The sequence below is a fragment of the Symphalangus syndactylus genome, chromosome 7 (genome assembly GCF_028878055.3).
Source record: "Symphalangus syndactylus isolate Jambi chromosome 7, NHGRI_mSymSyn1-v2.1_pri, whole genome shotgun sequence".
Lineage (NCBI taxonomy): Eukaryota > Metazoa > Chordata > Mammalia > Primates > Hylobatidae > Symphalangus > Symphalangus syndactylus.
In genome coordinates, this window is record NC_072429.2 from 38,754,219 (window position 1) to 38,771,006 (window position 16,788).

At 31.5% G+C, this 16,788-nt stretch overlaps 1 protein-coding gene across 3 annotated transcripts in view; it reads right to left on the reverse strand.

Moving 5' to 3' along the window:
- The window catches only part of SPINK5 (serine peptidase inhibitor Kazal type 5), an 82,970-nt gene that overhangs the window by 54,982 nt on the left and 11,200 nt on the right, over positions 1-16,788 (reverse strand). For all 3 annotated transcript variants that reach the window (XM_063643226.1, XM_055285722.1, XM_055285721.1), the window contains exons 5-8: positions 5,763-5,890; positions 3,727-3,790; positions 2,707-2,834; positions 1,111-1,174 (exon numbers count right to left, since the gene is read on the reverse strand). In XM_063643226.1, coding sequence (XP_063499296.1) covers positions 1,111-1,174; positions 2,707-2,834; positions 3,727-3,790; positions 5,763-5,890 — 384 coding nt within the window. The remainder of the gene's footprint in view (positions 1-1,110; positions 1,175-2,706; positions 2,835-3,726; positions 3,791-5,762; positions 5,891-16,788) is intronic.

Sequence of the window (16,788 nt, forward strand, 5' to 3'; positions counted from 1 at the left end):
TGGTTCTGAATACTTAGTTTTCCTAAATGTAAACCTTTAATACTCTATTTAGGTTGAGAGCTTTGCTTCATTAAATAAGCATTATGAACTGAAGGGCTAGCTCTTGACTACCAAAAGGTGGGCTTGTTTCTTCCTTTAGGAAAACATAAGCCCTACCATCTGCAAAAAGGAGTGCACTTGTATTAGCACAAAATTGTGCAGGATGTAGAATCACAGTCCAACAGGAAGGTAAAATTCAGGTCATTTATCCAACGTCTTTACTTTGCTGACAAGAAAATTAAGGCCCAGGATGATTATTTACTTAGTCTTCCACACCCAGAGCATGGCAAAACCAAGGCTAAAATTCAAGCGTTCTGACTTCTCAACAAATGGTTAGCCATTTAGCAAAGAAACTGCTATCCCTCTCATTGAAAGTAGGTGATTTAAGAAATCCAGGCTGCATTACCTAAAGTGCTTATTCAAAACTTTTTATACTAGATTGAATAGTTAAATTATCAAGTAATTAAAAAAAATAATTTTAAGGATATTTTTTAAAACACAATCTAAAAATTTGTCTTTTTTTTTTTTTAAGCAGAACCAAGACCTTTATAAATGCAGGTTTTTCTGAACAGAATAATCACAATGGCAAAGTGAGTAACTTCAACTTGTGTCAATTTAATTACACATAAAATGCACTAGTGGATATAGTGTTTAAAACACTCTGTCACTATTTTAAAATTATTCCTGTTTAATTTATATTACATTGCCATTTTTAAACAATTTATTCAGAGTAAAATGGGTTTACACTAAATCAAAAAGAAGGCTGCTAGAAATTAAGCAGAATTTGGTTTATATAAACTTTCTATCTTATATCGTCTTTTGGGGGCTAGAGGACTGGAGAAACACAGGTGGAAATTGCACATTTTGGGCCTTAAGTAGGAAATGCTGTTATAAATCTGAATCTAATGATTAATATTCTAGGAATAGTCAATTTGGGGAATTTTGATATTAAGAAAAATATCCATATAATAATAAAAGACAATGACTTTATTTCATTACTCAAAGGTTTAGGCATAAATTTGTTAATATTTATGGCCACAAGAACAAAATTGTGTTGGTGAGTCATTTTACCTTCTCAGCATTTCGTCGAATTCTAGTTTCACCCTCTCGCTTGGCATTTTCAGCTTCTTTTAAACTGTTAAGAAAAGTAAACAGTCGGTCAGTTTATGACTCAATCATATTTTCAGTATCCTCAGTCCTGTGCTAAACACTTTCATATCCTCTGCTACGAATTGCTGAAAATGATTCACTTACAAGAGACAAGCATTTCCATCTTCAATGCCTGAGCCAGAGAAATTGCCAAAGATAAGGAAAGAAAGACAGCAATAGTGGATCTGGGAAACTTGCTTTTTGTAAATTAACTTTCTTGCCTATAATAAGAAAGGGTGTGAAACTGACTCACTGACAGTCAGTTAGAAGCTTTGTTCTGTAAAACTGAATGGGTGTGACACCTTGATTGACAAACAGAAGATTGTCAGGAAAATTCCCCTTAACAGGCAGAACCAAGAGCTTTAAAATAATGCTGTGACAAGGGTGAAACCAAACTGAGCGTTTGAGGCATTGCCATCCACACCCTTAAGTATAACTTTGTATACCTTGTAAAGTATTTGTTTGCTTTCATGTAAAAGTACTAAGTTGTTAATGAAAGCTACATTTGAATTGAGCTTTAAGCCCTTTCACATCTATCATTTGATTAGCTTCTCATCCTGGAGATAGGTGTGGCTGTCTCAGTTCCAGAGGAAGAAGCCAGGAGTTAGAGAGGTCAAATTCCCCTTTTCACATAATGCATAAAAAGAAAAAAAAACCCACAGAATTAGGGCAGCTTTGAACACTGAGAAAACATGTCTCCTAGATAAGAAAGTGGAAATCAGGCTGATTTCCTGTCTGGAAACCAGTTATCATCACCGTTTTCTAAACCTGATTGGACATGTCCTTGAATTCTACAAGGACTAACTGTAATTTTCAAAGGCAGGTGTGACGTTTGATAGTCAGTTAAATCTCTGTCTTGATTTTAAAGTTCCAGTGATGTAAATATAGCCATTTAAGGCTTGCTGGCACATGAATTAGAGAGTCTAAACCTTGTTTAACAGCCAGAATATGAAAGACTAATTAGATCTTATCCACATCTGCGTCTTTAATGCCCAAGTACTGCCAGGCACAGAGATAAAGATTAACCCAATAGTCCTTCCTTTTGTAATGATCCGCGTTCCACTTTTTAAGTTAATAAATAGATTCAGACACATGGCATTATTACTATTATTATTTTAATTAGCCTCACATTACTCAGGAAGGGTCTCTACATATGCCCAAATGAAGCAACGGATGTCAAACGACTGACCTAGATCATTCCATGTGAAAGTGCTTTCTAAATTTTAAAATATTGTGCCTTATAAAACACTATTCATCTTCAAATTACTGTAATTTAAAAGAAATAAGAGTCTTGAATTTAATAACTAACATGACCACCTTATTCTCTCCTTTTAAGAAACTTCAATCAACGATAAGAAGAAAAAGAAAAGAAGCCTTTCTGTGAGAAAGGCTATTTCACATTGTAAAGACAAAGAATTGCACGTTTCGTGAAAAGGATTTTATCTCTCTGCAGAGTGATTCTCAGGACAGCAACCAAGTGCATCGTCATCAAGTCCACCTGCGGATGATGCTACTTACAACAGCTCAGCACACATCACACACTTATTGCCATGCGTCTTCCCATCAGGACCAAGAACAGGATCATTTTCCCTTGTGCATCCAAGTCTTCCATCTTTAACAAAGGGCCGAAAAGCACTGCATACATCCTGAACAACAGGGAAAAGAACGTGAAACTTACCAAGATTGTAATGCTGACAACACTGTTTTCAGAAATTTTATTGAACTCAGTCCTGCTGACATTGCTATGGGCCACTTAGAGCAGTACCAGCTGTGTAGATGTAGCTCAGTAAGTACTCTATAATTCATGTGGTTAAATATAAAACTTTTTTACTTGTTTATTCATTTATTTAGTAAACAGATAACCTACTATGTGCCAGAACTCAGACAGAGCACAGTCCTTGCCATCAACTTGCTCCCAATCTCCTAGGTGATAAAAAGAGACATTTAAAATTGCATGATGCTAAATGACTTGGTGGAAGTAACCTCAGGTGCTCTGGAAGCTTATAAAAAGGGCATCAGACCTTGAAAATTAGGAAAATCATTCACCTGGAAAAAGACAAGTGTGACATGTGTGAGATCCTTTCTTCCTTCCCCTCCCCTACCATCACAGGCCCACAAAATTGTATCATAGAAAAAAAAATCTATTTAGTTCAAATCTCATTTTAGGATAAGTAATTTGTCCAAGGTCTCCGAACAGCAAGTGACACTGCTGGGGTTTTAACTCAGGCTGAGTGACTGAAGTGTTGTGCCCTTTCTACTACACATGTAGTTTCCTTTTTATTTCTTGTCCTTTTTTTTTTTTTTTTTTATAGAAAGCAGAAATAGATTGAAAGTTCTAACCACCAAAGTAATCTGATCCAGTTTCAGAGACTATAATTAGCTTTTTCACATTAGTGGGCAGTACTGGGTATTCCATTTCACAGAAAGCAAGAATTACTTCCTTCCAAGGCTCCCACGTAAGAAGGAAGAGGAGAGCACCTACTTCCTATTTGAAGTTAGCCTCCCAGTATTTCCCATCACGCTGACATTTGACCTCACCTGCTCTGGATTACTGCTCTTACATTCCCCTTCACTTTTTACACCAATTTGGGACCCGGTTTTCCTAGAATCAAAAGTTAGTAGACACAGCAGATTAATATCACAGAACTTCGACCATTCAAACCTAACTGCTCTACATTCCTTTGCTCCCGAAAACAGCTGCCACATAGTATTATTTTAATACTTTTTCTAATAAAAGTCACTGTTTATAATTTGAAGTCAAAGAAATGTAGTTAACATGGAAGAGATGGTAAAGATTCAGACTTGTAAATACTATTTATAGAAATCTTTTTTTAACCTTTGTTTAGAGGAGGGATCCACATCAGAAGACGGGGAAAAGTAAAGCTTGTAACTGGATAATAGATACCCCTCAGCCCCCAAGGAACTTTGTTGTTTTAAATAAACAAAGTCAAATTTGTATTATCTAACATCCCCCTATACTACTCTTTATTTGGGTTATGAAGGCTAGTATTTTATTTTTCATAGAAAGTACATAAAGTCTTGATAATTAATTTTGTTCAGTGTCGTAGACCTTTAAAGCATATCTGAAAACACAGAACCGCAAATGTAAGAGATATTTCCTAATTTGTAAAAAGTTAAAGCAGATTACAATGATAACATCTGTAAAACAATAAAAATTTAGTAAAAACAATATAAAGAAAAAACTAAGTATTTAAAAGTGATAAGAAATAAGTTCTTTGAAAGGATATCAGCTGAGGGGCACTATAAAAGTCAAGTTTTCAATTTTATTGTTGAGCCTCCTAGCAGCTAGAGCTGCAAGGAAAACAGCACAAGGAGAAGTATGATTCGCATCGCATGGTACAAAGAAATATACCAGAAATTAGGGGAGAGAAACTTTCACCTGGACCAGAGATTTAAAGATTTATAATGGGATTCCCCACATAAGACACAGTAAGAATTAAATATATAGCATGCTCATACTTATGCTACACAATATATATCTGATAAAAATCTGTGTGTTCTTCATACGTTTGTTTTCTGTTCCTCTATGTTGACCCTTGGTGAGAGTTGAGGACATAATTTTAAAGTGAATTTCTGAAAATACCATCCTGCAAAGGATGATAGTGTTTTAATGCAGTTTTATTTTGCTGAAAATATTTATTGCAAGGAGAGCTAAAGCTTGCAGGATCTCAAAAAGTGAATAATTATAATATCCCTCATTAGCCTATACAAACCTTGGTTTTCATATTTGCAAAATCTTAAGACCAGACAATTCAAGATTGAGATCACAAGCCAGAACCCGCCAAGCAGGTATGTCATCTTGTTGGTGAAGACAATTGATAACCAAATCTAGCATTGAGGGTAGAGAAAGAACAAAACAGAGACAAGATATAGGACAGTAAGATGCCTTAGCTATTTGGTAAATGTTGAGAGATGGGAAGAAATTTAATATTGCAAGTCCCAATTATCTACTCTAATATTACAAATTATTAAGCACGTAATAAACATAATTTGATAAGGAAATAATTCTCTGTGATAAAGGGTATACACATAGATAAACAAATAGATGATAGATGCTGGATAGATAGAAGACAGATATGTGTATGTATATATATGTATATATGTATGTATGCGTGTCTAAATAAATATATTCTATAATCTGTTATGTATTATAATCATATAATCTATATCTTATAGATTATAAAATAGTAAATCTGTATTTTATTATAATATTAAATGTTTTATTATATTAAAGCGATATTTTTTTATATATTTTAAATATAAAATCTAACATTTTATAGATTATGAACATATAATCTATAATCTCCCTATCCTGTCTACTTCGTAAAGTGATAACCATCTGATAAATCATACATAAAAGTGCTTTGTAAAATATAAAGTGTCACACTATACACCTTTGTCTTAAGAGTAGTAAAATAAGTGGTACTAATAATTTAGGAATGGCTAACTCCCACATAATGAATTGTTAGCTTAAAGACTGTAGGAAAAACTGTGTCATGTAGTTATAGAGAGAACATGTTTTAGGGAGAAAGCCTACTTCAGAGAATACTCACGCATTCTCAGCACACAGTGCACATCTGTTACCATATGTTTTCCCATCTGTGCCACAAACAGCTTCATAAAAATCGGGACAGATAAAATCCCCATCTCTTTCTCCTTTTTTAAAATCATCACAATTCAGCTGCAAAAGACATGGTCAAGGAACGTCAAAATATAAGAAACAAAATAGTCCTTAGATGTATAAATAGATTAACATTTTAAGCCCACAATAATGTAAATTGCTGGAGAAGAAAAACATATCATGAAGGCTATAGTGAGCTAATAAATTTATGGGCAATAAAACATGATCCAAGAACAGAGATAAAATTAGATTTCAAAAGAAAGAATTTCAGTATTACTTCAGCCACTTGCTGTCTGGGTGAAGTAGGCCAAGTCACCGCTCTGAAACTTGGCATACTGTTCATCTGTCCAATCCTGCCTGCCTCCTCCACAGAGTAGTAGTGAGGCCCAGTAGATTATGGATATGAAAGCTCTAAGTAAACTATAAACTACAGTAAAGTTTTTATTATTATAGATTAGGATAGTAATTAAGAGCAGGATTGCTTGTTTCATATTTCTAAGTCTGCCACTTAAGCTATGGGACTTGGACAAGTTATTTAACACTTCTATGCTTTAGTGTCCTCATTTGCAAAATGGTTATAATTTTGTCAAACTCTCAGGACTATATAGGGATTTAAATATGTTAATTCATATATAGCACTTGGAACAGTGCCTAGCACAGAACCATTTATTATTGTTGTTATTTTCAATGTTTTCTCTACTGACAAGCCAAGAAAACTAAACATCTTTTAGGTATGGCAGGAGAAACCCCAAATCTCTATTCTAATAATGTGACATACACTTAGGAACAAACCTGATGATAAAGAAAAACAAATGCACAAAGTAATAACTGAAGACTAGTGTTCAAGTCTCAGACCTGCCACCCACTCACTTCACCTCTTTGCACCTCACTTTCCTTATCAGAAAAATGGAAATTCACACTCTACCTACATTCCAGATTTGCAATAAGGATCAAATGAATTCTTATGAAACATTATTTGGCAACTTATTATTGTGACATAACCTAGCTAAAAAAGATGTAGAGTTAACTTGACTTTAACTTTTACCTAAAACCAAATAATAAAACTGGATAATTTTTCTTTAGAATATCACATTGCAAAATACAATTTCATGTTATCATTGTCAAAATAAAGACATTTTAATGATAAATGTGAAACACTTAGAATGTAGACCTATGATGAATCAGTATGTCACACAATATAAAGAATAAAAGTAGGATACAGAAGATCAGGTTGAGAAACTCTTATCCAGAAGGAAAAGAACTGAAAATAGAAAAGAAAAGCTAAAGAACATACTCCACTATTCATATGTTTAGAAATAAGTTAAAAATAGATTGAAAATAAGATAAGCAGTGGCCATATATGTTATTTCATTCATTCGTTCGTTTATTCCACAAAATTTATTACATATTAACTACATTTTAGCACTCTTCTGGACTGTGAAGCTGCCACAGAAAAAATAAAATAAAAAAGAGAGAGAGAAAAAAATGGAATACATATTCTAAGGGGCTTACATTCTGATAGAGACAGATATGCACAACAACTATAGATTACAGAAAGTGCTTTCAAAAATAAACAGAAAAATACAGTAGTGACCAGAATGGGGACTATTTTAGATATAGTGGCAAAAAAATGTCTTTCTGCAAAGGTGACATTTGAGGTGACATGAGATTAATGAGGCTGTGTCAACCATTAAACATTTGAGGGAAGAACATTCTAGGCATAGAGAACGGCAATTGCAAAGGATTTGTGGTGGAAACTAGACTGTCCTTTTTAAGGAATGGACGAAAAGAAGGGAAATCTGACTGAAGCATAAAGAAAAAGCAGGATGGCTATTGGTTTTCTCTCAAAAATCATTCCTGAAGAAACTACAGAAGCATAGGGAAATTATAGATCAAAGTAATTAACTCAAAACAATCACTACTATCCCCCTTCACCAGAAAATCAACAGCAACGTACTAACTAGGTCACAGGTGTAGACAGGGGAATGACAGAGCAAGTCGAAAGGCCAGCTGGGAGATGATGAAAACAGGCACAAGGATTTATGACTCCACCTCCTTCCCCTCCAAACCCCTAGGTGGTGGATCACAACCTACAGAAAACACCTCTTCCTAATGTTGACAATGCCTGAGATATTACAGATGGATTCCTGACCTGGTGAAGTGGCAGCAAGCTGGAGTGGAAAAGAGGGGACTCAGAACCTCCAGCACTGGGTCTTATCGCTTTTTCTATCCTTATGCTCACCAGAAGGGCTACAGATTGAAGATTGACATTGAACATTACCTAACTGAATTTAGCAGAAAAAATAAATACAGCCATTATGGAATATTACAATAAAAATATCTTTATATCTGACAAGTAAAAAATAGAATATACTAAACAACATGTATCAATTGAAGTAGAAATATTGGAATGGGTAGAAAAATATTTTATCAAGTCTATGTTACGGAGAGATGAGAGAAGATATCTGCATAAACAAATGTAAAACAATAACAAGAAAGAAGTTATAAAGGAAGAACAAAGTAGAAATTCTGAATATGGAAAATATTCAAATGATAATAAATCTAGCAATATAAAGAATAAATATGGGATATGTACAAATAAATAATGAACTTGTGAACCAGATGATCAGATCAAGGAATTCTCCTAGAAGGCAATGGAAATAAGAAACAATTTTTCTAAAAAAGGAAAAGCTAAAGAACATTTAAAATAGATTAGAAGTCTCAAAAAGAAGGAAATAAATATAGAAAGAAATATCTGAATAAAGGAACAATTTTCTATAATTAACAAAAAAAAGAATAAAAGAAAAGCAATAAGAATTTTAAGCTAAAATCAAGTTAATAACAAAATTGTATTTACAGAAAATATATGGAGAGTAGATTAACGTATATTTGGAGAGAAGACAAAGATATTGACAATAGACACAGATATTAGCAATAGAATAAATAATCAAAAGTATGGCTATTTGTTTAGGGATAGTCATAATAAGAACAAAAATAAATCACCACCCATAAAAAGCTAGAAAGAAGAAACTGCTAAGTATAGTAACTGAAACTATTTTAAAAATGAAAGAACCAAGTCTTACTATAACAGAAATAACAATAAATATAAATGTGCTAAACCTACAAATTGAGACAATTGGTAATTGGGTGTTTAAAAAAGAACCCATGTATTGAGAAAAATTAAAACGAAAACGCATGCAAGTATCAAACCAGTAAGGTAATAAAAATATACAAGACAAAAATGAAGAAGAAGAGAGCATATGCAGCAATATTAACACTTAAAAATTAGAATTGAGTCCAAAAATGTATCATAAGTGACAAAGGACAATATATGAAGTAAAAAATGACAAGAGCAAGAACAAGAAAGTATAACAATCATGAGCATATATTCACCTAATAATATAGACTTTAAATATGTCAAACAATAACAAATAGAATGTAATAGAATTAAATAAATCAATAACTGGAGTTAGAGATTTAAGCAAACACTTCTCAGAAATTTATATATTAAGTAAAAAAAAAAGAATCTTCAGCCATTAGATTTTTATAGACAACCACAACCAAGAAACAGAAAATAAACATTTTTTTAGAATATATAAAACATTCATAAAAGCAGAATATTTGTTAGGTCACAAAGTCTTAAGAAATAACAAATAATCAATACTACATCATTTATATTCTCTGACCAAAATTTAATAAAATTAAAAGCTAATATAAAATATTTAAAAGTTCCACATATTTGAAAATTAGATAATCTATTGCTAAATAACATTGGGATAGAGAAATTAAGAAGTGTTTGGAAAATAATGATAAATAGAAATACTTAAAGTATAAACCCTGAGATATATAATTATTAGTATCTTTATATTTGTCATAAATTTTTTAAAAATTAAATTTAAAGAATAAAGTATTCCTCAACCCCATTATAAAATGAACAGGAACAAACATAAAGAAACAGGAATTAACACCATAGAAAACAGAAACAACAGAGTATATTATCAAACAACCTGATATAAAAGATTTCTAGTAGGACTGACCAAAGAGAAAAGTAATATGAAAAGTAAAAATATATGGAATGATAATTAAAAACCACCATATAAATATTGAGACATTAATATGATGAAAGCATTTTATCAGTATCAGTATGCTAATACATTTGAAAACCAAATTGGATATATGACTGCAAAAAAGTATAAGATAACTACATTTGTTACACAGGTCAATAAACGTTAATCCAACTGATATATTGGTCTGAGATATTTCCACCCCAAAATAACTCAGTCCCAATAGCTTTATAATCTATTTTTATGAAGGTCTAGGTAACCTTGTATTAAATAATAGTAATGTACAAATCATTCCAAAGCAGTTACAATCATATAAACTGAAAAATAAAATTCTAAACAGCTTTATTGAGGTATTAGTTATATACTATAAAATTCACCCATTGAAAGTGATTCAATGATTTTTAGTAAGTGAATAGAGTTGTACAGCCATCATCAGAACCTGGTCTTAAAATAATTTCATCACCCTACGAGATTCCCCTGTGCTTGTGTACAGTATATCCAGCTCCCACCTCCAGCTTCAAGCAATCATTAAACTTTTTTCTGACTCTGTAAATTTGCCCTTTTTGGACATTTCATATTAATGGAATTATAAATATGTAATTGTTTAATTCTAGCTTCTTTCACTTTGCATAGTGTTTTTGAAGTTCATCCATATTGCAAAATTGTCAGTAGCACATCCCTTCTTATTGCTGAATAATATTTCATTGTATAAATATACTCCTTTTGTTTATCAGTTCACCAGTGGACATTTGGACATTTGGATTGTTTTTAGTTTAGAACTATTAAAAACATTGTTGCTATAAATATTCACATGCCTGACTTTCTATGGACCTGTATTTTCACGTCACTGAATTCCTAAGACTGAATTTTCTGGATCACATGGTCAATCTGTTTAAAATTTTAAGAAGTTCTCAAACTGTGTTCCAATATGGCTGTAACCTTGTATATTACCCCGATCTATCTATACGTGTTCCAGTTTCTCCACACCCTTAACATTTTGTATTTTCTGTCTTTGTGATTATAATCATTCTAGTGGGTATGTGTAGTGATACCCCACTGTGGTTTTAATTAGTATTTGCCTAAAAAATAATGGTGTTGCGCATCTTGTTATGTTCCTATTAGCCATTCATATATCTTTGGTGTAATATCCATACTTAATTGAGTTGTCTCCTTATAATCAGGTTGTAAGAGGTTTTTATATTTTGTGGATTTAAGTCCTTACCTGCTATATAAGTTGTGACTATTTTTCTCCCAGTCTATGACTTGCTTTTTCATTGACTTCTTGTTGTCATTTGAAGCACACAAATTTGCAATTTTTATAAATTTCAGTTTATTATTTTTGTATTCATGGATTATGCTTTTGGTTTTATATCTAAAGTCACTCTACCTACCCAAGTTCATTAATTTTTTCCTCCTATATTTTACTTGAGAAGCTTTATATATTTAGCTTTTACATTTAGTACCAAAATAAAATTTAAGTTAACTTTTGTGTATGGTGTAAGATAAAACTCTGTTTTTTAAAATTAATTATATTCAATTTTCTCAGCATTACCTTGACATGTTGGTTAAATATTAACTGACAATAAAAGTAAGTAATCTCAATTCTATTCCCCTAATCTTTATGCCTATCTTGAAATAACAGCACACTGTTATGACCACTATCGCATTGTAACAAAATTTAAATTCAGTTACTGTTAAGTGTCTCAATATTTTTTATATAACTAGTAGGATCACCTGCTTTATTTCTACCAAAAAGAAAGCCTGACAAGATTTTGATTGGGAATATGTTTAATTTATCGATTAATATTGGGAGAATTGCCATCTCGACAATATTGAGTTTTCTCATCTATGAACATGGACTATTTATCTCACTAGTTATTTGGATATTTCATTTTTCTCAGCACCATTTTATAGTTTTTATTGTATAAGTCTTGTACTCATTTTGTTAAATTCATTTCTACATTTTTTATGCTATCGTGAATGAAATTAATATTTTAATTTTCAAATTGTTCATTGCTAGTATATAGAAATACAATTTTGTATTATTAATCTTGCACACCGAAATCTTACTAAACTCATTTATTAGTTCTAGTAATTTTTCTTTTTGTGGATCCTTAGAACTTTTCATATATGGTATCATGTTTTGGAATTAAAGACAGTTGCTTCATTTCCAATAAAAAGTGTCTTTAATTAATTAATTAATTAATTTTGCCTTATACTGGCTAAGAACCTCCAGTACAATGTTGAATAGGAGTAGTGACAGTAAACCACCCTTTGCTTTCTTCTCAATCCTAAGGGCAAAGCATTCATTCTCTAACCATTAATTATAATGTTAGTTATAGGTTTTTCACAGACTTTCTTTATCAGACTGAAAAAGCTTAGTTCTATTGATAATATTTGTGTGAGTTTTCACCTTGAATGAGTGCTGGATTTTAATAAGTGATTTTTCAACATCTATTAAGATAATCATGTGGTTTTGCCCTTTATTCTGTTAATATTGTGTATTAGACTAAAGATTTTCTGTTCCTAAACCAACATTGCTTTCTTGGGATAATTCTTATTTGGTAATGATTTATTTTTTCATATTGCAGATCATTTGCCAGCCAGTGTCTTGCTAAGGATTTTTCTGTCTGTTTATGTGGAATATTTGTCAGTAGTTTTCTGCTTTTGTGATATCTTCTACATTTTGTATCAGAATAATGGACTGATATAATTAGCTGTAAAGTGTCTCCTCTTCTTCCTGAATGAATCTGTAAAGAATTCATATTATTTCTCCTTTCAGTATGTAATGGAAATTGCCAATGAAGTCATCTGCTCTTGGGCATTTTTTTAAATGTAATTACTGATTCAATGTCTTTACTTATGCTGTAAGTCTACTATGATTTTCCATTTCTTCTTGGGTCAATTTTCAATAATTTGATTATTTCTAGGAATTTTGCTATTTCATCTAAGTTATTTAATGTGGTGGCGTAATATTTTTCATAATATTCATCATAAGCCTTGTAGTTTCTCCAGGGCACATACTGATGTCTCCTGTTTCACTCTTGATTTTGGTAATGTTTGTCTTCTGTTCTTTTCTCGAAGGGAAAATAAAACTAAGGGTTTGTCAAGTTTGTTGATCTTTTCAAAGAACCAACATTGGTTTTATTAATTTTTTCTATTATTTGTATGTTTTGTGTTTTATTAATTTCTGCTCCAATCTTTATATGTTTCTTCTTCTGCTTGCTTTGGGTTTAGTTTGCTAAACTTTGTTTTCTAATCTTCTCAAGGTAGAGGCTTAAATTATTGAATCCTATCTCTTATTTCTGATTAAGCCATTTAAATCTCTAGAAAGTGCTTTAGACAAGTCCAGTAAGTCTTAAATTGTCTTTTTGTTTTCATTCAATTCAAATTATTTTCCAATTTCTCTCAAGATTGTTTCTTTAACCCACCAATTATCCAGAAGCGTGTTGCCTAATTTCTAAAGATTTGGGGATTTTCATGATTTATTTTCCTTGTTGGGTTTGAATTCAACTCTGTTGTAAAAAAAAAAAAAAATACTATATATTATTTTAATATATTAAAATTTATTATGTTTGTGTCTTAGTATGTAGTGTATCCTGAAAATGTTCCTCTCTTGCTTTAAAATAATACATATTCTACAGTCAATGGAGAAGCACTGTCTATATTTCAGTTTAGGTTGAATTAGTTGATAGTATTCTTCAAGTATTCTATTTGGTCATATTTAGTCTAACTGTTCTATCAGTATTTTAAGTTGAGTATTGAAATTCCTAACGATTATTTTTGCATTCTTCATTTCTTTTCATTTCTTTTAATTATAGCATTTTTTGTTATATAAATTTGGAGCCTCTATTTGGTGTGTATACATTTATCATTGTTATATTTCTTAATGTATTGATACTTTTAAAGTGATAAAATATCCCTATTTGTCTCTAATAATGTCTTAATGTCTATTTTATCACATATTAATATAGCCAATCCTGCTTTCTTATGGTTAAACTTAACATGGTACCGATCTTTTATCATTTCAACTATTTGTGTCTTTGAATCTAAGGAGCACCTACAGGAGATAGCTTATAGTTCCTTTGTTATCATTTGACAATTTCTGCATTTTGATTGGGATGTTCAAACCATTTATGTTTAATGTAATCACTTATATGGTTGTATTTACGTTTCTATTTTTCTATTTGTTTTCAATATGCTTTTGTCTTTTTTTGCTTCCCTTTTGTTCTACCACTATCTTGTTTCGGGTTAAATATTTCTAGTACACCTTTATAATTCCTTTGTTGATGTTATATATTTATTATATATGTTATTTTCTTAGTAGCTACTCTAGTAATTACAATATGCACCTTAATTTATTACAAACTACTTCAGAATAATACTTCATCCTGGTAAAATATAGAAACTTTGCCTTAATAAAGCTTTATTTTCTCTATCACCCTTTATGCTATTGTTGTCATATATATACATATATATATATATATATATCTGATAAAACAGCATTATAATTGTTGCCTTATATATTAAGATTATTTCTTTTAAAAAGGCTAAGAGATTAACTCAATTTTCACTATTTCTGGTGCTTTTCATTTCTCTCTGTAGGTCCAAGCTACCATCTGGTAGTTATTTCCTTTCAGCTAAATGATCTCCTTCATTATTATTTTTAAAGTAGTTGTGTTAACAACAAAGTCTCTCAGATTTCTTTAGTACAGTAATATCTTTATTTTGTTTTAATTTTTGTAGGATAGTTTTAGAGAATATAGAATATTGCTTAACCTTTTTTTTCTTTCAGCATTCTGAACATGTCATTTTGCTGCCTTCCAGCCTTCATTATTTTAGATGAGGGGCCAGCTTTTAATTGTATACAGCCTGTATATAGGATGTGTCATTTTTCTCTTGCCACTTTCTAAATTTTCTCTTTGTTTTTTTTATTTCAACATTTTAATCATGATAAGCCACATGTGGATCTCTTCATATTTATCCTATTTGGGGTGTATTGAGTTTCTTAAATGTTAAAATTAATTTTTTTCCATCACATTTAAGGCATCTTAGGCCATTGTTTCTTCAAATAATTTTTGTATTCCTTTTTCTCTCACCTCTATTTCTGGTATTCCCGTTATGCATATGTTGGCTTTCTTGCTGGTGTCTCAAAAAGTGTATAATTTTGTTCATTTTTTTCTCCATTGTCTGTCTCTGTATTTCCATTGTTAGTTTTTATTAAGCTTTCTTCAAGTTTGGTAATTCTTTTTTTTAAGGATTCACAAATCTGCTTTTGAGCCTCTCTATTGAACTTTTCATTTCAATTAGTGTGCCCTTCAACTCCAGAATTTTCATTGGGTCTTTTAAAAAATTGTTTCTGTCTTTTCATTGAAAGTTTTTATTGGCTTATTCATTGTTATTATACTTTCTTGTGAACCCGCAAACATGATTTTTTTTATTATCCTGAATACATTTTTAATAGTTGCTTCAAGCCTTTGTCTGCCAAATCTAACATCTGTACACAGTTAAAGACAAATTCCATTAATTTTTTTTCTTAAGTATGGGTTGTATATTCTTGTTACTTTGAAAATTTTATAACTTTTGGTGAAAACTGACATTTTTTTAACCTCACTAACCTGGATTATAAAAACTGAACATTTTGATTATAAAAACTGAATGTTTTAGATAATATAGGTACTCAGGTTTACAATTTTTTCTTTAAAGATTATTTTCACTGCTTTTTTATTCTTTTTTTGCTTCTGTGGCTGGATTAAGTCTTTGAAATCTTCTTCTCTCATAATTGCAGCTGCTGATGTGCTGCTAAGAAAATGATAGTTTTTATCATGGTTATATTTTAAGCCTGGCTTCCTATGTTTTTCCACTATGTTTTTGTAGTTTAGTGGTCAGCTAAGGATTTAACACAGTTTTTGTTCAAATACTTCAAGCTAACAATGCATTTACCCTCTCAGATAGACCTTTGTGTACAGGGGAGGGCATGCAAAGTTCAGGCCACTTTTGCATCTACTCCAGCATTTGCTTCTCACTGGGACATTTTGTGTTTATTAAGTGGATGTGCACAGCTTTATAGTCAGTTAGGAGTTGGTGAATCTCTTGACTCTCTTTGGGCTCTTTCAACTATGTGTGAAGACTCAGCCAGGAATACACTTGCTTCAATTATGACTGCAACCTCAGACCATTTTCCCTACCCTTGGTGAAGATTATCACTTACACTGAAAACACCTCAGGGTATGACTTTTGCTCGTTACTCCAAATTAGGTTAGCCTTCTTCCACAATGGCAATGCCTTTGCTGACATTTGTACCCTGCCCTGTATAGAACCTCCATGCCAACCAACCCAGGGGATGAAATGGGAATATCCCTGAGCAAGAACATCACAGACCTCTCTTTTTATTCCTAAAGTCAGCAGTTTTTCGAGATAAATGCTTCTCAGATTGGTATAGACTGCTGATCAATTTTCAGATTGCTAAAATGGTTTTTTTTTCGTCAATTTTGTCTAGCTTTATAGTTGCTTTCTGAGGAGAGGATCTGCTGACCACCTCATTTAGTCATAGCCTAAAGTGTCACACCTTAGGATAATTTTATGTAAATTCCCAAGCCAGATAAGAATAATTTAAAAGAGAAAAGTGGAGATTCACTTTACTTAAGAACATAATTGCAAATTTTCTAATTAAGATATTAGTATCCAAATTCATAAATTTATTTTAAATATATTTTAAAGTATGATTTACTTTAAGAAAACAATGATAGTTTAATATTAAGAAATATATCCAGAAATTTATTTGTTAATAGACTAAAAAATCAAATTATTTTAATAGTTGCAAAGAAGACTTTTAATAATAAGCAACACATATTCAGCAAACTAAAAATAGAAAGGAATTTTCCAAACTTGCTA